Source organism: Grammomys surdaster, unplaced genomic scaffold (genome assembly GCF_004785775.1).
Source record: "Grammomys surdaster isolate TR1022 unplaced genomic scaffold, NIH_TR_1.0 126219, whole genome shotgun sequence".
Taxonomy (NCBI): domain Eukaryota; kingdom Metazoa; phylum Chordata; class Mammalia; order Rodentia; family Muridae; genus Grammomys; species Grammomys surdaster.
Window position 1 is genome coordinate 7,069,244 of NW_021621022.1, and position 26,215 is coordinate 7,095,458.

The window sequence follows — 26,215 nt, forward strand, 5'->3', positions numbered from 1 at the left end:
AAGTCTTTGCCTGGTTAGTTTCAACCCCTCCTAAGCATTCCAGACTTCATTTCCCATCAAGAAAGGGGAAATCCTATGAAAGGTGCCAGACAAATTAGCAGCTCTAAAGCTTTTAAAACGCCAAAATGAACACCCGCTATCCTGCGGTTCCAAGAGTGTGTAGTGGTGCAAGTCCCCTACGTATTGAGAAGCAGAGTAATACGGAAAGAAATAAAAATAAAAGAAGTCAGAAGAAAGGGGGACGAATTTAAGAAAATGTCAGAAAATAGCTACAAAGACACGCAAAACTTTTCCTGCAGGAATGTCGCAAGGGCGAAACCTTGCTATTGTCAGTAATCTAAACGTCCTGGCCTCACCGCCATGCTACTTAAACACGAATGCTTGAGGGGTGCTTGAGAGGGTCCCTGGGGCAGAAACGGCGAGCTGGGGGTGGGTGGGGAGAGGGTGTCTTTGTGACATTATGTTTAAAGTTGATGTATCAGTAGGGATTGAGAACCTTTTATTTGCAACATTTAAGGGTCCGAGTGATGCGGGCTATAGGTATCAATAGGCAAGATGGGCCGGGGGAGTAGGAAAGGAAAGGAATGAACCACAAAGTTACGGGGGTCTCAGATAAAGTAGGGGGCCTCAGAGAAACGCGGCCAGGCGGGAGCCGCAGCTCGCTAGCCTCCTGTCGCTCGCCCCCGCCTTTGCTTTTGCGCAGAATCCACCCCTTGGCTGCAGCAGCGCGCTGCCCCCACTGGCCTGCGCACAGCGATCGATCACAGTCTGCGTCAGAGTCCCGGCGTATAAATAGAGGTGGCAGGACCGCGCCGAGCCGCACACAGCCATCCATCCTCCCCTTTCCCTCTTCTCCCCCGTTCTTCTCTCTAGGTCCCCCATCTCCGCCCCGGGCCTGAGGGGCGCACCGGCCGCCACCATGAGTTCGTTCGGCTATGACCCGTACTTTTCGACCTCCTACAAGCGGCGCTATGTGGAGACGCCCCGGGTGCACATCTCCAGCGTGCGAAGCGGCTACAGCACGGCGCGCTCCGCGTACTCCAGCTACTCCGCGCCGGTCTCCTCCTCGCTATCGGTGCGCCGCAGCTACTCGTCCAGCTCCGGCTCTTTGATGCCCAGTCTGGAGAACCTCGATCTGAGCCAGGTAGCCGCCATCAGCAACGACCTCAAGTCTATCCGCACGCAGGAGAAGGCACAGCTGCAGGACCTCAACGATCGCTTCGCCAGCTTCATCGAGCGCGTGCACGAGCTGGAGCAGCAGAACAAGGTCCTGGAAGCCGAGCTGTTGGTGCTGCGCCAGAAGCACTCAGAGCCTTCCCGCTTCCGCGCCCTGTACGAGCAGGAGATCCGCGATCTGCGGCTGGCGGCTGAAGATGCCACTAACGAGAAGCAGGCTCTGCAGGGCGAGCGCGAGGGGCTGGAGGAGACTCTGCGCAACCTCCAGGCTCGCTACGAGGAAGAGGTGCTGAGCCGAGAGGATGCCGAGGGCCGGCTGATGGAAGCCCGCAAAGGCGCTGATGAGGCCGCGCTCGCCCGCGCCGAGCTGGAGAAGCGCATCGACAGCCTGATGGACGAGATAGCTTTCCTGAAGAAGGTGCACGAGGAAGAGATCGCCGAGCTGCAGGCCCAGATCCAGTATGCTCAGATCTCCGTGGAGATGGACGTGTCCTCCAAGCCCGACCTCTCCGCCGCTCTCAAGGACATCCGCGCTCAGTACGAGAAGCTGGCCGCCAAGAACATGCAAAATGCCGAAGAGTGGTTCAAGAGCCGCTTCACGGTGCTAACCGAGAGCGCCGCCAAGAACACCGATGCTGTGCGCGCTGCCAAGGACGAGGTGTCGGAAAGCCGCCGCCTGCTCAAAGCTAAGACCCTGGAGATCGAAGCCTGCCGGGGTATGAACGAAGCTCTGGAGAAGCAGCTGCAGGAGCTGGAAGACAAGCAGAATGCAGACATCAGCGCCATGCAGGTATGACAAGGTTTAAGCTCAGTGGGGGAGGGGAGGTCCACAATCGGGGGCTGGGGGTGGGGTGCAGGGCGTACCCAGAGAGTGAACGCTAGGGGGTCCTCCAGCATAGAGCAGCTATCAAAGGGCTTCCGAGAGGTGGAAAGGATGGGGCATTTGTAAGGGGCGGGGCGCGACTGATGCCTGGGAATTGGTTGTTCTGGTTGAATCAGTGTTCTTAGGGGTGAGTTGGGAGGAAGGGGCGGAGGGAGTCGGAGTTGGGCGTTGCCACCAGTTTAATGCCTTCTCTCTACTGACAATCCTTAACTCCAAGTTACCCTCAGTACTTCCTGGATCTCCTGGTTAATAAATATGGCTGCTAGCTCTCACTAGCTCTGGACCACCCAGCCTTGAGATAGTTTTGCTTTTAACAGGGACACAAGAATAAATTCACAACATTTTAGGTCAATTAGTCACTGCAATTCATTTTTTTAAAGTTCTTCATCTTTGGGGGAGAAGAAATAGAGTTGTGGAAAACATTGTATATAAACAACTATACATATATATATTCTATAATTTTTATTTATATATTTATTTAGACAAACAAATATATACAAATTCACACGCACGCGCGCGTGCGTTCGTGCGCGCGCGCACACACACACACACACACACACACACACATTCCCTCCCCCAAATGTGGCCTGGCTAAAAGAAGTGTGACAAGGTGGTTAATAATAATAATAATGATAATAATAATAAAAACAATATCAATTTGGTAGTTTTAAAAGACAGCTTACCATAATCAAGAGACTGAGGACAATTTTCAAAACTACTTATGTCAGTCAACTCCCCTCCTCTTCCTCTTCTTCTCTTGCTTCACTAGACTGGGCATTTTAGGCCAACCCCAACCACATAATTATTTTAAGGGCGATTTCTTGAAGGTGTTCACTTTGGAGTTAAGTGAGGCCAGGCCTTAGCATAGATATTACAGTAAAATAAGTGCAGTAGAGATTTGGGTTTTGAGTTTTTAGAGCAATCTTCCAACAGGACACGATCAACAAGCTGGAGAATGAGCTGAGAAGCACGAAGAGCGAGATGGCCAGGTACCTGAAGGAGTACCAGGACCTCCTCAATGTCAAGATGGCCTTGGACATTGAGATTGCAGCTTACAGGTAACCTGAGAGCGGTGGGGGCAGTGGGCGTGGCGGCTCAGGACTGAGCAACTGGCCTAGAGTCAGTGCAGAGTTATAGTGAATGACAAGTGTCCTGGAATCCCAAGTGTTCTAGAATAGTCTTACTTTGATGTTCCTCCAAGAGGCTACAAATGTGTAAGGAATTAACCCTGAGGTAACATAAGCCCTGTTCTTAGCATTCGTATTTTAAACCTAATAGGGATGCATAGAGAGCCTTTTTGGGTGGGGTCTCTCGTGAGCTCATTAGATTTTGATTTTGCCTAATCTTGCTTGTCCTTGTATTTGCTTTTGAGGTTGGCTATAGGGGAAAGTGATGAATGTGTGCTTAGATAAGCAAGTCATGTACACATCCAGCGCTGGGCTAACTGTACCGTTCATTCCCTCCCCACCAGGAAACTCTTGGAAGGCGAGGAGACCAGGCTCAGTTTCACCAGCGTGGGTAGCATCACCAGCGGCTACTCTCAGAGCTCGCAGGTCTTTGGCCGTTCTGCTTACAGTGGCTTGCAGAGCAGCTCCTATTTGATGTCTGCTCGCTCATTCCCAGCCTACTATACCAGCCACGTCCAGGAAGAGCAGACAGAGGTCGAGGAGACCATTGAGGCTACGAAGGCTGAGGAGGCCAAGGATGAGCCCCCCTCTGAAGGAGAAGCCGAAGAGGAGGAGAAGGAGAAAGAGGAGGGAGAGGAAGAGGAAGGTGCTGAGGAGGAAGAAGGTATGCAAAGCATAAAACAAAATCTTTCAGAATCTCTATTACAAACTGGCTGTGGATCTCTATTGGGAGATCCATGAGCTTTGCAGGCCTTGCTTGCGTAGAGAATTCTATGTGAGTTTTACAGTCATAAACAATACACATATGATGAGAACATACACATTTAATAAGCACAGATGATAAATTGTAAAAGGTTCATATACACTCATTAAACATAGTGGTTTGGTACCCAAAACGACACTTGATGGTGGCCAAAAGACGAAGAATTGATTGTGCCCTAAAGAACATGAATCATAAAAGAACAGACTTATAGAAATATTGAGGCCAGGTCTTGGAGAGGAGATGAGCTTCCAGCACCTGGGAGTAACCTCCTTTTACATGTACATGCAAATTGTTCATGGCAAGCACTGTCTGTGACATGTCCTTCAGGAGAGTGGGGCCAAGAGGATTTTAGATACAGTCTACCATAGTGTTTAGTAACTCACAAAGCCTCAGTAGAAATGTTTTGCCTAAACTTAACCTGGAGTTTGTATTCTCTTCTTATGTTCAAGCTGGCAAGGATGAGTCTGAAGACACAAAAGAAGAAGAAGAAGGTGGTGAGGGTGAAGAGGAAGACACCAAAGAATCTGAAGAGGAAGAGAAGAAGGAGGAAAGCGCTGGGGAGGAGCAAGCTGCTAAGAAGAAGGATTGAGCCCTGTTCCCAACTATTCCAGGAAAAAAATCTCCCCAAATCAGGTCAACCTCCTCACCAACCAACCAGTTGAGTTCCAGATCCTATACAAATTAAGAAGTCAATATATGTATAATTCTGAGATGACTTAGGTTGGACATTCAATGTTGTGCTATGACTTTCCTCCTTACGCAGAGTATCTGTTTGCTTGCAGAGTGGCTTTCTGGCTTGCTGCCAGCCTGTGCATGGTCCATGCTTATGAGTTAAGGATCTATGGCAATGTGAATCACACAGATGTTTACAATAATAATAATAATAATAAAAACCACACACACAACACGAATAAATGAATTCACTAATGTTCATGTGCAACTTCATGGAAAAAATAGTCATTTGAAACTTCAGTGGTTAGAAACTAAAGACCTCGAGTTATGTGCAATAAATAGTAAATAAAGTTACACTGAATGACATATATTTTGCTGTGGTTTTTACTTAACTAAAGTACCTTAAATAAGGCACCAACATAAACCATATATAAGTGAACGACTGACCTCCAGTATTTTATAAAGTAAAAATTGTAGTGAGTGCAGTCCATAATTGGACATTCTGAGGGATAAACAAATAGGTCAAGACCAGAAAATACCCCAAACTTTACTGATAATAAATATGAATGAGGCCATTCATAAATAAGAATGTAATTCACCATGCAAAACACACACTGCTAGTCGGAGAGATGGCTTTCTAAAAGACAATTTTGAAGGTATGATGGATTCTTATGTAGTAGTGCAACCTGGACAGACTATGAATCCCACACAGTTGTCACCATGGTTACATTTTTAATATATTCTTTCTTGAGTATCATGGGCATAAATTGAAACCTGAGCCTGTGATATAATTAAGAGGAATGATGGGGGGTGGGTGGGGAGTAATATTATCAGAGGTTATCTGCCACTGCAAACATGTTGCCTGGAATCCTGAGCTCATGAATGGTGTGTTGTCTGCTTAATTCTACTGCCTCACATAATTGCCTTTGATGCTATACATTTTGAAACTAAAGGCCACACAAGCTGGTAATGGAATTATATTACTGTCACTTCTGGGGGGGGGAGAATAAACTTGTGTGCTGCATTGGCATTGCTATGCATGTCTTAATTGGTAACTATTTGGATTTCAATACCTGGTTGGACACTGCATCACATCTTCCCCCATCCATCCACATCCACGGTAAAGCCACGACAATTCTTGCACTTGTGTTTGGTGTGGAGTATGGATGACGTCTTTGCCTATCTACAGCTCTGGTGTTCTTCTGCGGCTCCGATGTTCTTAAGGAACTGTTTGGCTTGTTGATTTCTTCACCACCTGTTTGTTAGATGACCTTCTGTGTTAGGAATTTTACCTAAAATCAAAGTGGTCTCCACTTAAAGTTACACTGTCTCTTTGCATCACTTACTTCTACTTGAATATGTGTTACTACACAAGTAGGCAAAGCATTTCTTTATCATGATGTGAGTTTGAATGATGAAGGCTCTTGGTGTTCTTTTGTAGATAGGAAATTCCTAGTCTGCAAGCTTTCCATACTTGTTTGCGAGTAGATGCAAACATCTGGTTGTTTTAAGAAATACTTGATTGAAGAACACTGTTCCATACTCAATCCTGTGTGCCATAATAAAATATTGAAAAAAAATCTAAATTCAATGAGTGTGCAGCCTTTTTTTTTAAACCACTCCTCTAGCTTGAGTCACTGGCCAGCCTTCTTTCCCCTGGCTCCACGCAAGCCCTGGCTCCCATTCTTTGTCCCCTGTCTCAGTGGCTCTCCTCCCCAGTCACCCAGCCCATGATATGATTAAGAGGAATAACTTTTACTCCATATTTGATTTCAAGTGGGAAAGTAAGACTATCCAAGGTCATCTTGAAGAAGTACAAAACACACACTCCTTCATGACCCTTGTTTTTTTCTCCTTCCCAATCCCATTGATTTCTTGAATCCACGAGCACCTCCCCATGCACTCCGACACTGTCCCAAGGACTTCATCAGTATGTATTGGGGCCATCAGTATGTATTACAGCATCCTGTAATAGTGTCCGGCCCCTTCTTCTTGGGTCTTGAACTCTGTCTAGAGCAGTGAGGGAATGTAGAAAGGACTGTGACATTGAATTCATGACAAGCTCATGGTTATAGTAAATCTGGGGTCAGGTGGACCATGTGTTCTGATGGAGCCACAACTTCTATCTCCACAACCCAAAACCTCATCGAGTTTCTTGGGTACAGCACAGGGAAGGAGCTAATGAGTCTGGATAGGAGGTCTGTATAGGTGAGCAGTCTCGAATGGTCAACATGTGAAGTGGGGGTGGTAGGAGGGGAGGAAGCTACAATCACTGGATTTTGTACACACTGATCAGACATCTGGGAACGACAAAGCTTGGACCAGAGGAAGGAGGCTGTGCCAATTCTGAGTCTGAGCCATATGGGGAAAGGCCTTACTATTTTCTCATGGCTTTGGTCCTTGTCATGGCTGTGCCCATGTCAACAATACACACTCACATGGGGCTCCTTCTGTTCTGTACATAGTAGGTTAATCATGGGGAAAGCCAAGTTCAATCAAGGCACAACCCCCAGCCCCCACACCCTTCCTGACTAAACTCTCTTGTAGCTTTCTATTCATTTGCATATAAAACTCAGAATCTCTAATGTCAACTACACAGCTCGTTATTGTGTAAATTTCCTCTGAGACAGAAACATTGCATCCTTCAAGGAAATTCTGTAAGTAGGAAGATAACCTAAAATAGCTGCAAGAAGTCCCTGAAACTGATCAGATTCACTAGGCCCCTTTCTACCAGAGTAAGCAACAAAAGCTGAGAGCCATCCTCAGATGGAAGAGAGCTGGGCTGCAAAGAAAATTCTAGGCAGAGCCAAGTTGCAAGGAAGACTCTCAAACAGGCAAAGCTGTAAAGATAGACCACACAGGCTTCCTGGAAGAAGCAGAAACTAGTTGAGCTGCCTGGATCAATTGAGGCCCATGGAAATGATGTTCTCCAAACTGTGGAGCTGCTGCAGACTGTGCAGCATGTTGTAGGCTCCTAGCTTTGTGAGCTGTCACTTGTGCTGGGGTGGGCTTTGGTGATGCAGCTGTTTTTGAGTCATTTATGCTCCTGTAAGTAACGCCTCATCCATATTCCTGTAAGCAACCCCAATAGTACAAATTCGGTATCAATACTTTGGTCTGTTGTAGGACCCCTATCTGGGGTGAGTAGACATGAGTGTTGCATGTCTCCAGGAAATGTTTTGTCACACAACTGATGAGATCTCATCCCTACCTATTTCTCTGTACCCACCCTGTATGAATTTCTCTGCCCCTCACTTTAGGTTCCCCAACCACCTTGATCTTTTGATCCCATCTTCATCCCTGCCTGACAGCTTATGCTCATAATTCAGCTATAGGCTAATTAGTGTCCTTGTCTTAGAAAACCTTTTTGATCTCTTCAGTTGGTCAAATGCCACTGTTAAGTGTGTTCATAAAACCTTGCAGACATCTCACACTTGAATTTGTTATCTGTTTTGTGATCACTGGATGACTTTCTGCCCAACCCGACACCATGATCTTCAGATATATGAGTATGTGAGCTTCGCTGGTCACTTTTCTTTTTTTTAAAGGTTCATTTACTTTACCTGCATGAGTGTTTTGCCTGCATGTATTTGTGTGCCCCTTTCACATATAGATCCCACAGAGGCCAGAATAAAACATTGGATCCCCTAGACCTGGAGTTACAGATGGTTGCGAACATCCATGTAGTTGCTGGGACCTGAACTTGGCTCCTCTACAAGAGCAGAAAATGCTCTTAACCTCTGGGTCATCTCTTCAACTCTGCTTACTACATTTTAAACTTTTAATTAGTGTATATTCATTGTATGAAGTTTTATTAACATATTTTATACATGTTTCTCATTTACTTTATGTGTATATTCATTCTATAAGTTCTGTTACTCTAGAGAACCCTGACGAATATACATACCACACCCAGGAAGATATTTCTAGTCCCATTCATTTACTTGAGAATTTTATGATTTTATTTTTAAATGTCAGTAATATTTCATTGTGTAAATATATACATTTTATTTACCTGTTCCTCTGTTGAGTGACATCTAGATACTTTCCAACTTCTGGCTATTAAGATTAATAGCCAGCAATAAAAATAATTGAGCAAGTGTCTCTGTGGTAGGATTAAGCATCCTTTGGGAACATACCCAAGACTGTTATAGCTGGATTTTGAGTTAGATTGATTCCCATCTTTCAGAGGAACTACCACCCTGATTTCCATAGTGGCTGCACAAATTTGCACTCCCATCAGCAGTAGAAGAATGTTTCCACTCCCTTTATCTCATATCCTCCCCAGCACAAGCAATCATTTGTTTTATTGATCTTACCCATTTTGACAGGTGTAAGATGAGATCTCAAAGTAAGTAGTTTCGATTACCAGTTTGTTGTTGTTGTTCACTAAGGATGTTGCAATCTCTTTACATGTTTCTCAGTCTTGTGCAGGGCGGTAAACATGAATCTATATGTACTCTTCCATGTCCAGCCATCCAGTTTAACCAGTACCATTTGTTGAAGATGCTTTCTTTTTTCTAGTGTATGTTTCTGGGTCTTTTTTTTTTTAATAAAAAAAAATCAGGCATTCATAGGTATGTGGATTTATGACTGGGTCTTCAGTTTGATCCCCTTGATCAACATATCTAGTTTTGTGCCAGTACCATGCTGTTTTTATTATTATAGCTCTGTACAACAATTTGAGGTTGGGGATGCTGATACCTCCAACAGGCTTTAATTTTTTTTAAATTTTTGTTGTTGTTGTTATTCAGGGTCATTTTAGATAATCTGTTTGTTTGATTGCTTGTTTTTTTTCTATATGAAGCTGAAAATTGTCCTTTAGAAATCTGAAGAATTATATTGAAGTTTTTGATAGGGATTGCATTAAATGTGTAGATTGCTTTTAGTAGAATGGCCATTTTTTTATGGTGTGACTTTTTTTGTTTTTATTGGATATTTTATTTATTTACACTTCATATACCATCCTCTTTATCCATTTCGCCTCCCTAGAAATCCCCTATCCCATCCCCCTCCTTCTTTTTTGCTTTTATACCATTTTAATTACATGCAAGTATTAAGGTCAGTTCTAGGTTGAGGAACAAGTAATACAATAGATGCAAATAGCCAAGGAACAAGCAAGACAATAAACACAAATAATCAAAGAACAAGCAAGGCAATAAACAAAGTTCTATTTCTAATGGCCTATCAGGATAACCAAAATATCTGAACCTACTTCCCTGTCCTAGCCCAAAGTCATTTTCATGTCTGAAGCCTACTTCTTTGTTCTAGCCTAAGATTTAGATTCCTGCCTGAAATTACTTCTTTGTTCTAGCCTAATGTCAGATTCCTGCCTGAAGTCCACTTCCTTGTCCTTGGCCAATGTCCTATTCCTGCCAAGCAACCCATTTCCTTGTCCTTGGCCAATGTCAGATTCTTGCCAAGCAGCCCCCAAAGTTCTTTGCCTCTACCCTCTTTTTATTTCATAAACAAGTCTGAGCCTGTCTTAGGTCGTTCTGACAAGAATCCCTTCCTTAGCCATCATGGAATATGCATTATTATAAGCAATGCACTTCTGTCTTAGGTTGGCAAGGCTCTGTGCAGAATCTTATCAGTCCTCGGCTTGCCAGCCTATTAATTTAATAACTCTGTCTGGGGTCTATTTTCAGTTTCAAGCCATGTACTTTGGCTGCCAACTTGCTGATGTTGTTAAAGACAAGCTTTAACGCAATGGACAGGAATAAATGTATTCCCAGGACAAAAAGGGCTAGCGTGACCAAGCTATATATTCCATTCTTGAAGCTTGATAAAAGCAGAAATACTGACCTCAGGCTGGGATGGCCATTTTTAAAACCTATATTAATGCTACTGATCCAATAGCACAAGAGATCTTTTCATGTTCCAATATTGTGGTGATTTGAATAGGTTTGACTCCATAGATTCATGTGTTTGAATGCTTGGCTCACAGGGAATGGCACTATTAGAAGATGTAGCCTTTTTGGAGTAGGTGTGGCCTTATTGGAGAAAGAATGTCACTGTGGGGCTGGGCTTTGAGGTGTCCTATGCTAAGCTCTGCCTCCTGTGGAATTCCAGTCTCCTCTTGGCTGTTGTTCTGCTTCCAAGAGTTTGTGAGCTTTCTGTTTTTGTTTTGCTTTGTTTTGTTTTGTTTTCAGGTGTTGTTGATATCCATCGTTAATCTGTGGTCATCTGATAGGATGCAGAGTGTTATTTCAAAATTTTTTGGTACCTGTTGAGACTTGCTTTGTGATGATGTATATGGTGATTTTTACAGAAAATTTCATGAGGTACTGAGAAGGAAATATATTCATTTTGTGTTTGGGTGAAATGTTCTGTAAATAGGTCCATTTGGTTTACAACATCTGTTAACTCCAGATTTTCTCTATTTGGCTTTTGTCTGGATGACCTGTCTATTGGCAAGAGCTGGGTGTTGAAATCTCCCACTATCAGTGTGAGGTTCAGTATGTGACTTAAAGTGTAGTAGTGTTTCTTTTATGAACTTGAGTGTCCTTTTGTTTGATGTGTAGATGTTAACAATTGCAGTGTCCTCTTGGTTGAATCTATATATACCCTTCCGTATCTCTTCATTAATTTTGGTTTCAAGTCTTGCTTATTAGGTGTTAAATGGCTACACCAGCTTGCTTTTAGGTCTATTTGCTTGGAATATATTTTCCCATTCTTTTACCATGATGTAAGGTCTATTCTTGACATTAAGGTATGTTTCTTGAACACAGTAGAAGGATGGGTACTGTTCTTACCTTCTGTCAGTATGTGCCTTATTGGGGGAATTGAGACCAATGATGTAGAAGGTTATCAATGAGCAATGTTTGGGGATTTCTTTTATTTTGTTGTGTATGTATGTTGTGGTGTATGTTTCCTGTCTTCTGATTTGTTGGTGTGCAATTATTTATTCCTGTGTTTTCTTGGATTGGCTATCCTTTTTAGGTTGGAATCTTTCTTCTAGTACATTCTGCAGGGTTGGATTTGTAGATAGATATTACTTGCTTAAATTTTGTTTGGTTATGGAATGTCTTATCTTCTCCATCTACAGTGATTGAAAGTTTTTCTGGGAGCAGTAATCTTGGTTGGCACACCTAGTCTCTTCGAGTCTGTAGCACATCTGTCCAGTCCCTTCAGGCTTTTAGAGTCCCCATTGAGACATCAGGTGCAATTGTAATAGGAAGACCTTATATGGCACTTTGTCTTTTCCCCCTTGCAGTTTTTAATATTCTTTGTTTTACCTGTACATTTTGTGTTTTGCTTATTAAGTACCCAGGAGAATTTCTTTTCTGGTCTGGTCTACTGATGTTCTCTGTGGCTCTTATACTTTGATAGGCATCACTTTTAGGTCAGGAAAATGTCCTTTTATTATTTTGTTGAGAATATTTTCTGTGCCTTTGGCCTGAGTTTTTTTTCCTTCCTTTGTTATTATCCCTAGATTTTGTCTTTTCATAGTATCCTAGATTTCTTAGATGTTTTGTGCCTAGTTATTTTTTTAAACATTTATTCTTTATAGTTGCATATGTAAGTGGATTTGACTCTTTACTTCGTACTGAAAGCTATCTCAGGCATTTTTCCTCAAACTTCCCCCTCCCCTTTTGAAAATAGATTCTTTCCTCACACAGTATGTGCTGATTAGGGTTTCCTTTCTTGTTGCTCCTCCTACTTCCTCCCAATATCCTCTCCCATCCTTACTTCCTCCCTTTCTGGCTCTCATTTGAAAAGAAAAGGCTGCCAGGAAATAATAATAAAATATAACAAAATAAATTATAATAAGATCAAACAAAACCTATCACATCACAGTTGGACCAGACAAACAGAAGGAACAGAACCCGAGAGAAGACATGAGATTCATAGACCCACTCATTCACACACTCAGGAATCCTATCAGTATACTAAACTGGGAGCCATAATGTATACACAGAGAACCTGGTGTAGGCCCATGCAGACTCTATGCATGTGCCTCCATCTCTGTGAGCTCTTATGAGTTTTGCTTATGTTGATTTACAGGGATTTGTTTTCTTGGTGGCCTCCATCTCCTCTGCCTCCAATACTTGCTCTACCTCCTTTTCTAAGGATTTCTGGAGCTCCAAGGGGGAAGGATTTGATGGAGAAATCCCACGTAGGGCTGGGGTTCCAAGGTCCCTCGCACTCTATAATGTCTAGCTGTGGGTCTCTCTGTATTTGTTCTCATTTCCCGTAGGAGGAAACATCTCTGAGGATGGCTAAGCAAGTGCTGAGGATTTTAGATTTAAATTTTTCTTTGGTTGTGCTGTCCATTTCTTTTACCATGTCTTCATTGCCTGAGATTCTCTCTTCCATCTCTTCTAGTCTGTTGGTGAGGTTCACCTCAGAGGCTCCTGTCTGAGTTCCTAATTTTTTTTTTTATTTCCAGATTTCCCTCAGTTTGGGTTTTATTTATTGATCATTTTTCCACTTTTAGATAATGAACTGTTTTATTCATTTTCTTCCACTGTAAGTTTGTGTTTTCATAGATTTCTTTAAGGAATTTATTTCTTCTTTAAGGACCGCTATCATGTTCTTGAAGGCTGTCTTAAGTTCCTTTTCTTGTGCTTTGGCTAGTTTGTAATCCCAGGGGCCTGCTGTGGCAGGGTTGCTGGGCTCCAGTGGAGACATACTGTCCTGGCTGTTACTGTGTTTTCATAGTGATTTCTAGGTAACTGGGTTTGGAAAGATTGTAATTCTAGATGCTGAAATAATTCTTGTCTTTATATGGTAGACATTTCTCCCCTTGCTTTCTTGTTTTCTCTGTGGTTCTTAGGAGGGTGTGGTGGCTGTGTGTTGCCTCATAGTGAATTCTTCTGGAACCCAGCTAAGTGTGACCACTGGGGGGTTTCCAGTCAAATGTGTTTCTAGATATTGACAGCTGATGTTTAGGAATGGGAATGGTCTAGGTGGCCTAGGCAGGAGGACCTACAGGAGGGAGAAAGGCAGGGTGTTGCATGAGGATCTGCTTAGTCTCCTGGCAATGGGGCAGAGAGTAGGAACGGCCATAATGGGTAGTCTGCTTTGGAGCTGGGTATGAGGGGATTGGATTTGGAGGAGAGGAGTAACAGTGAAGAGCTGAAGCTTGCCTAGCCGCTTTGCTGGCCTACTTCTCTGTTAAGCTTAACTGGTGGGTACCTAGGGAATGTGTGCTGGGTTGGGCGCTGGGATTGTAAACTACTTCTTAATGAGAGCATGAATGTATGGAGACAGAAAGTGGCAGGCAGTATGCTCTCTCAATAACAACATAACCTATACCAAAGCATATGCAGCACGTCTGAGTCACTCATGTGACATATCAAATCGTTCCAAGCCTTCACTGGCTACAGTTATGTGTTGCTCTCACCAAAGCTGCAGGCTATGTTTCAAGGTGTTTCATTTCTGTGGCTGGTAGTTCCTTTTTGACCGGGACCTCTCTCTCTTAGCTGGTTGAGCATCCTTACAACATGACAGCTGGCCTCCCTCAACTCAAGGCTGCTCAAAATCAAGGCAGCACATACTGTGTCTCTTATGACAAAGCCTTCAAGGTCAAGTATCACCACCACCACTACTCTCACTACTCTCCTGGTCACAGCTGCCCTTATAGGACACTGGGCATGTGATTATTATGTTTTATAATCAGGAAGCTTCTGTTCTGGAGGTTCTGACACAATTCGACTGTTAGAAATTCTTCTACCCTCATTCTTATTGGATTACGTGCTCCAGTTTAAATTCCACAACATGTTAGGAAAATTATAAACAATTTGACAATGAATATGCCCACCGAATGGATATCTATATATACCATCTTCTAGTATTTATTTGAATATTCTGCTAGTGGAATTATGTGTTCAAAAAGGTAGTATGGGATTTAGGAGATGTCTCAGAGGTTAAGAGCACTTGTTGCTTTTTCAGCCCTGGACTTGGTTCCTAGCATCCATATGGTGGTAAACAGCAATCCTTAACTCCAGTTCCAAGCTATCAAATAAGCATCTGCAGTCACCATGCATGCATGCATACATGCATACATACATACATACATACATACATACATACATACATACAGGCCAAACATTCATACTCATAAAAAATAAATACATCATTAAAAAGGAATTACGTTCATTTTAATCACTCATAAAGATTTGTGGGAGGTTAGTTAGTTTGTTTTGTCGTTTGTTGCATGTGTATGTGTGTGGTGTGGTTTGTGGGCATGCATGCATATGTATTCATATGTGTGTGGGTGCACCTGTGGGCAGGCATGTGTTCACCTATGTGTGTTTGGAAGCATGGGGTTGGCATGTAAAGCCTCCCTCTATCTCTCTCTTTCATTGAGACAAGGTCTCTCAATAGAGCCCTGGGCTGGTGGATATGGGCTAGTCTGGCTATCCAGCTTGCTCTGGGGAATCCTGTCTTGGACTTCCCAGCAGGCTGGAAGCACAGGTAGGTCAGCACTCCTCAGAATTTACTGGGATCTGAGGATACACACTCTGGTCCTCACTGTCACACAGCCAGTGCTGCACACACCCAGGCTTCTCTTCCGCATGTATATACATGTTTCTCATCTATAAAGCCTGGCATTATACTTTAAGACCTCTGTGTTCTCGCAATAATTTATTTGAAGTAAAATTAATATTACTCTAATTATTGGAGATAAATAGGTAAGCATTTAATGTAGCACTTACAGTAAGTTGTGATGGAAACATGATACTGTTAATTATTTTCTTCTGTGTAGAGATTCATCCCAGTTGACATCTTAGATGTAAGAAAAATGTCTTAGATTTTAAACATGAGTTTACAGAGCAACTTCTACTAAACAAACACACAAAATTAATCTATGTTGATAACAGAGGAGATGAACGATGTCTTAGCATGCAGAGGTCTTTTTTTTAAAAATTGGTTTGGATTTCTGGGATTTATTAAAGCTACCTCCCAACACCCCCAGTAACAGACAGTCCTTTACTGTCCCCAGAGACATCCCAAATTCTACTGATAAACCGGAATCTTGTTTCTGGAGCTGGTAGCTGAGGTCTTACTCATCAGCCTGCTGCTCTGTTCCCTTTCAGACACATAGATGCCATCCAAACCCATCCAAAACCTTCCTGATACCCTTGTTCTTAACTGTTGTGGCTTCCTGAATCACAGCCGCTGAATCCAAAACAAGTGTAATATCATTTCTGTCAAGGATTAAATCATCCTTCTGGGCCTGAGAGACAGAACAATCAGCATCTATCTTCAGCCAGACCCTGTGGATATTTTTTTTTTACCCAAGAAATTTTGGATTTCAACCAAAGGCTCGTACTCCCGATTAACGACATCAAGGGGAAGTGAGCTCACACAGATCACATTGTGTTATGGAAGCCTGCGATTCTTCGCTCCGTGAACACGACTGTAGATGGTGCAGACAGTGGCCACGACCCTTCCATTTCCCCACCATTTCTTGTTCTTTCCAAGGAGACTGGGCTCCACATTGATATGATTGACGTCTCTCCAGGGTTCCTCTGTGGCCCTGTATACCCCCTCAGAGTTGTGTCAACGTTTTCTGGAATGTTGGCAGTCTGATTGCTGATAATGCTCTTCATTCTCTCAGTAGATAAGAGAAAGCCAAGCCACTTTCCTCTGTATTCTGATGACCAGAAATCTCTTTGGTCTTAGCTAAATGTCATCCTTCAATGTATAGACAATCCATCACTATAATTTCACATGACATAGGCCCATTCCTGAAAGGACCACTGGAAATCAAACATTTCTTAGAAGGATTCCACTGGCAGAGACAGCATCCTACAATGAAGACTTTGTTTCGAGGAAGAGAGTGTGACCTATTCATGTCCAATGTGACTCGGTACTTGTTTCTAATAATTTATCCCCTTGAGATATATCACCATTTTATTACACACACACACACACACACACACACACACACACACACAGACACATCACACACAGCTGGACAGAACCCCCTACACCAACTCCCAACCACACAAGGCTTTAAGTGTTGAAAGAATCTCACCTCTAAGTCTCAAGTTGTTCACAAAGTTTAAAGCAGAAAAATTGGTGTCAGATATGTGTAACCAGGGGTCAGTTTTGAGGGGAGAGTAATCACAGTCTTCTATTGACTGGCTCCCACATTCAATGTGTGTGTGTGTGTGTGTGTGTGTGTGTGTAAACTTTAACCAGGATGTTTTTCCTCCAGCAGGTCATTGGGGAGTGCAGGGTGTGTGTGTGTGTGTGTGTGTGTGACTGTGCTAAGCACCATTTTCTCTCTTTGCAGTTCCACATGGAGGCAGACATTCTGTCTGCCTCCTATACTCTTTCATTGCAATACCTTGTTCCTGTTTGGTAATAATTTAGCAACATAGGCAGGAAAATGCACTCTCACTCCATGCCTGCAAAGACCTGTGTCCCTGTCTCCTCTTCACACCTTGTCACAGTTACCCACAACAATGGCTTTGGTTGTGAGCACCAAGGGTATTTTCCAAACACCATACCTTTTGGGATTGAATTCAGCACAAATATCACATGAAAAAGAATATTTTGGACACATTTCCTCAGTCTGTGATAATCTACACAGTCACCCAAGATGAAAGTTTCAAAAAAATAAAATAGATGATCTAAATCGGCCCTAACTTTCCCTGTGTTTGGCTTTGTTGGGGTGCCATGGCAACCTCTCGGTCACAGATCGTTCACAGAATGCTGACAAAGATGGGTTTCTTAGAAGCATCCGGGATACTCCCCCTCTTCCTCCTAGAAGTCCTTACCTCTCCTAATGCCTTCTGGGTACTGCCCTAGCTCTGCCCGGAGGTCTTTACTGTGCAATACCTTCTGGGTACTACCCCAGCTCCTCCTGGACAACCGTACGGCGCAATGCCAGACAGTTGGACTTTGAGCTCTTTAGCTTAGAGTTCCCTTTGCTCACATGGGTAAATTATTCTAAGACTGATTGAACAGAAAACTGAGGTGAAGCTGAGGGGGAAGGAGAAGCACTTGGAATACCCTATTATTGGGTCTTTCTCTAGGTCTTTCTCTATTGCACCTGGAGGATGTGACTGAGTCCTGCCCAAGGTGAGGATGTGCCCATGTACCCCTGGCCAGGAGGAGGAGGGGGCATCCCTCAGGAAAGTGCTTCAGAAGGCAAAAGTATCCTTTATTCAAGGATGAGGCAGTTCTGGGAAGGTGAAGTATGAGTCTCTTGACCAATTGTTCTTCCTTATGAGGCTGGGTAAGCTCCTGAGCCACTGAAATCTGGTTTTAATGTGAGACAGGAGGACTCGGGCACTGTGAGCAACTCTCTGGTGTGGATATAGGAGATACTGAGCAGCTGGGAATCAGATCAGTGGTCAGGGTGGGAGTAGGAGTGGGAGCTGGTCTGTCCCTTCTTGGAGGGGCATTTTGGGTCTTTTCATAGCTTGGGCATTGACTAGGCATACAGTCTTGACTGCATTCGAACCGGGTATTCTTCAGTTCCTGGGCATAACAAGTGTGAGGCATACTGGACAGAAAATGAGGGGTCCTGGCGTTACAGTCCGGGTAGTGAAGCTGGTGAAAGAGGCAGAGAAAGTGAGGGATTATTACTTACAACAGGAGGGAAGCAAGGAAAGGCTCAGCCTTCCTTGCCAATCATAACCAGGGACCCCCTTGCAGATGTGTGTGTGTGTGTGTATGTGTGTGTGTGTGTGTGCTTCCAAAGGTTGATAAAGGGTTTTGTAGAGACTATTGTCCCTTATCTGGTTGGCCCATTTGGTTCTTCCCTTTATCATGGTCTGTTGCCCAGGCTCCAGTCAGACAGAGCTGTGAAGGCATATGGGTCTGTAGAACAGACTCTAAAACCCATGAAAATCAGCATTCTCAGAGAGGCCTGGTTCCCCATCTGACTTCATTTCTATTCTGTACCTATCCCTTGCCATGTGCTTCTTGGGAGACCAAGTTCACAGATCTCTTTGTGTAAGTTCTTTCTGTACACTTTCTCTTGTCTTCTAGTTGAGGTGGCAAAGGTCAGGAAACATGGAGTAGTCATTTCTCTGGATCCTTCCATTTGTCCCAGGGTGAGCAAGAGCTTGGTTGATGCTCTGTACAGTTTTTAAAGTAGGTGCTTAGGGGCTCTAGTGAAGGAGGCAACTGTGGTGGACAACAAGACTCAGACCACCAGAACCTATTTACTGGGAAGTTTTTGATATTATAATTTCTAGGCCAGGCTTGGGAGATCACAGTACTCCACCTCTGCTGGGAAGGACTCCTGGAAGGAGATGCCGTTGATGTTTTGCTCATTCACCCATTCATCAGAGACTGCTTGAGAACCCATGATGGGCTAGCCACATTGCTGAGGTTCTAGGCTATTGTGGTTACAATTCAAATGTTCTGTTTCTATATACTTTTATTGAAAAAAAATAAATTATGTGCCAAGGGGTATGGAGTATAATGAAAACTGAAGTATTATAAATAGGATGGAGCTTGGGTAAGAATCTGTGATGCCTGGCTTCTAGGTTAATGTAGATATTGAGCAGACTGCAAGTGACCAGGTATCTTGCCTGGTGGAAAGTCATGTGTCTAATGGGTAAAGTCCAGTCCAAAGGCCTGAGCTGGGAGTGTGTAGGCTTACATTTTTTAAAACCTACTCTAATAAGGGTTCTAGAATACTTCAACCTCCCTTTCTAGCCCACAGTCCAAAGGTAGGGGAGAAAAGATGGTAACTAGGACAAGATGTAGACCTGTTTAGAAGTAATTCTTTGGGGGTGAATCCATTCTCTGTTGTCAGGATACCAGCAGTTCAGTTCAGTAGTGTCAGCATACCAACAGTCCAGTTCGAAAGTGTCACCAAACATGAATCAGCAAGGCGGTAGGCACAATCCAGCAGAAAATGCTAGGCCTCTGTCGAATCAGCATGGGTCAGTAGAAGAGACCAGGGCCAGACAAAAAACCCCAAGAAAAGTTCTCTGCCATGCCTCTCTCAACAAAGTAAAAATCATCAAAGACTTGAGACCAGTGAAGTACAGAATGGCTGGCTATGCAAGCACCCAGTCACTGTCTGTTGGGTCCTACTTATACTCTCCCCAAACATCACATGAGTCTGCATCACATGACACAACCAAAAATTTCCACTTCATGAGTGTGCTCTGTGTGTTGGTACAAGGACAAAGAGGGTGGTGTGGCCATAGGAAACTAGACAAGGAGGAATTTATGGAAGATAAGACCTTGGAAAATGTGTGGAGTCAGGATGACTTCAAAGTTTTGACCTGAGAATCTGCTTTACTGAACAAATGTCTGAGACAGCAACCTTAAAAAGAGGAGAGGTTTATTGTGACTCATTGGTTCAGAGGTTTTTGTTCCTAGTGAGCTGACCCTGTTGATTTTGAGCTTAACTGGCATCACACAGCAAGTGTGTGATAAAGCAAGTCTGTTCACCTCTCAGTGACCAGGAAACACAAACAATAGAAAGGGATTGGAGTCCCAAGATCCTTTTCAAAACAATGTCCCCCAAAACCTAACTTCCTTCCAGTAGGCTGCACCTCTTACTGGTTATAAAGTCTCAGCAACATCAAGGGTTGGGGGACCTAGCTTTTAATGCATAGATCTTTGGATGACACACATCTAAATGGTAAATAACATGACGGAATGGAGTTTTAATTTGATGAAGAAGGGACACTAAATATGCAGCAGGTTGTGGAATTGAGGTAACAAGGGTCAGGTTTTATGTACCAGTCACTTGAGGACACACTCAAGCATATGTAGTGGGAGTCTGCTGATAAAGATATGAATTTCACTAGCATTTGACACTCTCCTTTAGCCCTTTACAAGGTAAAAGTTCCTTCAGTGAGATGTGGTGGTAACACCTGTAATCTCAGGACTAGAGAGGCTGAGACACCAGGATTTCTGTGAGTTTGAGTCCAGTATGGGGTATGTAGTGAGCACCAAGACAGCTTGGGCTACATAGCAAGGCCTCAACTAACCAATCAACCAACCCATCAACCCACCCACCAACCAACCAACCAACCCACCAACCAATCAACAACACATAAAACATAGTACTGTCTCCTTGAATATGAAGTACCACAGAATCAGGGAGTTTCATAATTATAAAAACTCTGGTAGTGGCTCAGCAGTTGAGTGCCCTGGGTTTGATCCTGTTTAAGGTTTGAGGAAAGTGAGAGTTAGCAGGGAAAAAAGTACACTCAGATTGTCTACGGTGAGACTCGAACTGGAGTCTCCCAGTCCAGTATACTTGCCTATAGGATACAGTTCTGACTGCTGAGAAACATTACTTTCATTCTTCCAGCCTTTTTTTTGTGGCCATGATTATGGCAAACTATGTACGTGTGTACAGTAGTTAAAACGATGCTTTTCAGAAATATTGGAACAACAGAGACTAGGTCTGAATTGTGTAGCATGGAATGGTCCTTCCATTTCCTACTGACCCTGGTGGCTAGTGCTAGACTTAGCTCCAGACACTACTTACTGTTTTGTAAGTAAGTGTATAATCTATCAGTGAAACTGACATTTGCAAACCTCATCTCTTGACACAAAGGGTTAAATAATGTGCCAAAGCAAAAACATTTCTTCTTAGAAAAGCGATTGGCCATAATTTCTGAGGAGCAAAGGCAGATCTTCTGATCAGGAACAGCCTGTTGGTAAAGCACCACAATAAGAAACTGACTTTGAAAGACTTAATCTCAGGGAGAGCAGGTGGCTCTGTTATCTGCAAACCCATGTTTCACCACTAAAGCCAAAAAATTCGTTTCCAATCTCTATGATCAAGCCTGATTTCTCCTCTGTCTTCAAATCCCTGCCCACATGGTACCAGTTCCCCATCTGTCAGTTCCTTTGATTTTTTTTCATTGTTGAGATCTCAATTTGAATCGTAATAAAATTGGTCACTCTGATGGTCTGAATAAGAATAGCCCCATGAACTCATGTATAGGAATGCTTAGTCATCATGGAGTGCACCATTGACAAGATTAGGAAGGTATGGCTTTGATGGAGTAGGTGTGACCTTCTTGGAGGAAGCATTCCCCTGAGGGTGGGCTTTGAGATTTCAAAACCCCAAACCAGGCCTAGTGCCTCTTTTTTTTCCTGTTTCCTTTGGATCAAGATGTTGAACTCGCAGCTACTTCTCCAGCACCATGTCTGCCTGTGTGCCAGCATGCTCCCTGCCATGATGGTAATGGACTGAACCTCTGAAACACTAAGCCAGCTCTAAGTAAATGCTTCCTTTTATAAGAGTGGCTCTTCAAAGCAAAGGAGCACTAAGACAGTCACTACCACCACAACTCCTATGAACAGTGCATTTGACCTCTTAACGCACTGCCTTCCTTCCTCATCGTGTTGCTCAGGGATAAGGGACACATACTCACACTAAAAAGAAGCACCATGTCTGTCGAGGTTTCCCTTGAGTTGCTATCTCCATTATAATACCTGGTGGTAATTTCCATGGCTGGACCAGTGCTCCCCTCCACTTCCCAAAATCTTCCAAAGTCATCTCTGCTGCTTTCTATACCTAATCACAGAGAGCAATTCCATAATCTAGTTTCCCAGGCCAGGTACTCTGATGTATCCTCTGATTTTATTCTTCAGGTGTCGATGTCAAATTCCATAACTTTCCCTTTCAAAATGTAGCCCAGGACTTCTTTCTTCTCCCATGCTATTATTTACTTTTGTAGACACCAAAACCTTTTACCCAACTGTTACAATTGTCTTGCAAGTGACCTTTTCTTCTTAGGTATTTTTGTCCTATATTCTGGACTCCACAAGGTAGGTAAAGAGGTTCTTTCAAAGTTCATCGATTACATTCCTTTATTCAAAACCTTCCAAAGCCTTATACTTACTGAGACCTACAAGGTCCTCCTGGACCAGTTCCCACTTACCTCTGACATCCACTCCATCTTCCCCTCATTTATTCCTGTCAACTAGGCCTCCTCCTCCTCCTTGCAAACATACTACGCAAGTATGGGAAGATGTTTTTAAGTTTTTAATATATGGTATAGTGGGTCAGGTTATCTTCTTGCCCATGCCTTTGAAGTACCTGGACTATATAGGCACAGCCAATTGGGTGTTGTGCCCAATTAAGTTTCTCCCCAAGGCAACATCTCCTTTCAGCCTTCCATCCTTACTTTGGTTTTCTTCTACAGGCTGATAAACTCCACTAAGGCAGGGATTAAATTTGTTTACTATTATATTCTCAGAACCTGAACTATGCACTTAAAAACAATAGTGTCTACCGATACTTGTTGACTGATCAGTTAATGAATTCAAAATTGTCCAAAAATTGGATTTGGCACCTTGATTGACATTACCAAAAATTTTCAATATTTTCAGAATGTTATAAAATGGACCTAAGATCCTATGAGTTGTACAGAACTAGAGAGCAATAGGGCAGAGCCAGGGACACGTCAGAGGCAATGGTCTTGAATCTGTTTTGTAATGGCCATTTATTTTGGATATTAGAATGGAATTAAAGCTAAAATCTCACCCAGGTGTGGTGGCACATATCTTTGAACCCAACACTTGGGAGGCAGATGGATCTCTATGAGTTCCAGGCCAGTCTGGTCTACATAGTGAGTTCCAGGATAGCCAGAGCTGCAAAGTGAGACCCTGTCTAAAACAAAGAAACAAACAAACAAACAAAATCTCGATGTGCATGTGTGTAGGTGCATGTTGTGTAGAGAGCCCTGAGGATGTTGAGTGTTGGCCCTTGCTTTCCTCATTTCCAGGCAAGGTCTCTTTGATTTTTTTTTCCTGCTGTAAGGATAGCTGGTCCAGGAGCTTTTGGGTAATCTCCTTGTTTCTACTTTCCTTCATACTAGAAACACATTTTTTTTAGTATGTCTTCTTATGTGAGTTCAGGGTCTTCAAATTCAGGTCTTCGTCATGTGGCAAACACTTAACACACTGAGCCATCTTCCCAGCTTTTAGAACAGACATTGTGGTAGTGTTTCAGGATTATTATATTAAACATTGCCTACAAAGTTAGCCTAGTGTTATGGTTATTTTTGGTTGTCAATTTGACCACATCTGGAATTAACTGATACTCAGAAATGGAAGGGCACACCTGTAAAGGATTTTTGCTTAATATGAAGTGGGAAGATCCTCTTCTAATTCAGCTCTTCGAGATAGAAAGACATACCTTCGATACAGAACTTTTGAGGTGGGGAGACCCATCTCTAATCTGGACTATGGCTTCGCTGGGAGCCTGTATAAAGGATATAGAAGAAAGAAGCATTGTTTCTTTGCTTGGTTGCTCTCTCCTCTTTAGTAAGTCCATTCCTACACTTTGGAATTCCAGCATATGCTGAAGACCAGCTGAGACATCCAGCCTTGAGGCATGAATGGGTTCTTGGAACTTCCATTCAGAGGCAGCCATTGCTGGATTAGCTGGACCACAGTCTGTAAGTTATTCTAATAAATTACACACTCACTCACGTGCACACACACACACACACACTACACATATGTGTGTATATATCAACTCACTTAATGCTACAGTTGGCACGTCTTCTGCATCACCTCAGTGCTATTGTGCAGTCACAGTGAGGTCTTTAAGAAGTGACAAGTTTAAGTGCCACATTAGTAAAGATTATATGCATTATATGTGTTATATATTATATATGTGACATATATCACATATATACTCATTCATTGTATAAATTTTGTTACTCTAGAGAACCCTAACTAATGACACCTGGTTTTAAACATTTAAGTGACATAAAACAAAGAATAGACATGATGATGACAATATCCCAGCTTTGGATTCAAAGAATCTATGAAGGGATGTGGCCAGAAGACGAGTGCCCTCTGCCTGCATAGTCCACCATTGATCTTTTATACCCCATGCTCTAGTCCCTGTAAGATCACTCATTCTCCCAACCTTTCCTCAACCTCTCAAATTGTTTTCTATTTGGGGATTTTCTCCAACTCTATGTTGCCTACAGCTTGACCTTTGCCTTTGATATTTATTTTGCCTAGTGCCAGTTTTGAACCCCAAACAATTTGAGCACAGATTGCTTCTGCTGACTCAGATTTAAGTGGGATGAATCAAATATCAACTCACTCAGTGCTACAGTTGGCACGTCTTCTGCATCAGCCCAGTGCTCTTGTGCAGTCACAGTGAGGTCTTTAAGAAGTGACAAGTGTTAAGTGTCATCTTAGTAAAGATTGTTATTATCAATCAGATATGCTTATTTTCATAATCTATAGTTTGAGGCTGTAGTATAAATTAACTTGAAGCCAATGAATCAACTAGAATAAACTGATTACTGTGCTCAGGGTGGGGGGATATTTGGATGGTGAAGAATATTAAATGTCGAGTGACGTGTACTCTCCATGAATTTGAAATAATACAGCGTAACAATTATAATACATTGTTACTGGAAACAGTTATAATACAGTGTTACTAATTAGATGGGATTCTAAATGATGTATTCAGAATGGCCAAGTCATTACCAACTGGTGTGTGAAATAGTGATGAAAAAAGTTGGTAATACTCTGAAACACAGTAGAGATCAAGAAAGACAGAGTATGCATGGATATTGCACAATACCAGTATTCTACATCAAATATCCATTACACTTAGGATTTAAAGTGTAAAGCACTCCTTTTAACAAACCAACCCCAGAGAAATGCCCTTGCTAGTGACTGTCCTCTGACCTAAATGAAACACTTCTCATATTCCACTTCTGCAGATCAAAAAGAAAGGTCTCAACATCTGACTCACATGTTGTGAGACTCAAACAGGATAGCATGTCTAGTCTGTAGAGAAACCTCTTAATCTGGAGAGAAGGATAAGTGCTTTAGGCTTTTGATGTCTGAGCACAGCTACAGAGATGGAGGGTACTGTGCTGCAGAGATTTCTGCTTTGGACATCTCTCTACATTAGATACAATCAGGTTTTATTTGTTTATTGAATGACAATGCTTGACCAGATGCTCACATCTAATCTTCAAAGATAAAAGCCTAGAATAAGGGAAGTATTATTGGTGTCAACAGGAAGCTAACTGTTTTTTTTTTTTTTTTGTTGTTGTTGTTGTTGTTGCAAATGTTAGTTCTCAAATGGCTGCTTCTGGAGAACACTGCTGTGTAAGTGGGTAGCACCTGGATTCTGAGTTGTCTATTCTGGATTCTATTCTATCTCTTCTAATTACTTAATGCATTTGCCTCTATTTCCTGTAATTGTTTCTGTTCTGCAATCTGGGCAGATGGCTTCCGCTCAACTCAGGTAGGGAACAGCCCCACCCACCCCTGGAACCTCAACTTTGTTGGTGGAACTTTATTTTTCTGCATCTTTGAGTCTAGAATATGCACGTTTTCTAGAGAAACAGATACAGTAGTTGAGATTCATTCTGCTATAAACAAGATCTCACTGAACCACAACATTTGTGTTCTTAAAAGCTTTGTTGTACGTCCTTGATTGTTGCAATTGCCTGCCCACACTTGGTGGAAGAGCCAAGCAAGTAATGTGCATGACTAGTGGTCCCCAAAGACATCCATGTGAATATATGTTTCTCCTCCCTCCCTCCCTCGCTCCCTCCTTCCTTCCTTTTCTTGTTACCAAGAGATATTTCAAGGTTTTAAAAGCAACATCCCAACACAGTCTTTATAGTGGCAAGTTGGAGGTTATTGGTTCTACTG

At 42.8% G+C, this 26,215-nt stretch overlaps 1 protein-coding gene across 1 annotated transcript; it reads left to right on the forward strand.

Moving 5' to 3' along the window:
* Positions 1-825: 825 nt before the first annotated feature.
* On the forward strand, positions 826-6,212 carry Nefl (neurofilament light). Its single transcript, XM_028758873.1, has 4 exons — positions 826-1,966; positions 2,993-3,117; positions 3,531-3,850; positions 4,399-6,212. Exons 1-4 carry the CDS (start codon positions 920-922, stop codon positions 4,536-4,538), a joined length of 1,632 nt encoding a protein of 543 aa, XP_028614706.1. The 5' UTR covers positions 826-919; the 3' UTR covers positions 4,539-6,212.
* Positions 6,213-26,215: the final 20,003 nt, after the last annotated feature.

Excerpts from the sequence above, each read along its gene's own strand:
- Nefl (XM_028758873.1), top strand. The coding sequence starts at position 920 with ATGAGTTCGTTCGGCTATGACCCGTACTTTTCGACCTCCTACAAGCGG. Across the intron at positions 1,967-2,992 it reads CAGACATCAGCGCCATGCAG|GACACGATCAACAAGCTGGA; the intron begins GTATGACAAGGT and ends ATCTTCCAACAG. Across the intron at positions 3,851-4,398 it reads AGGTGCTGAGGAGGAAGAAG|CTGGCAAGGATGAGTCTGAA; the intron begins GTATGCAAAGCA and ends CTTATGTTCAAG.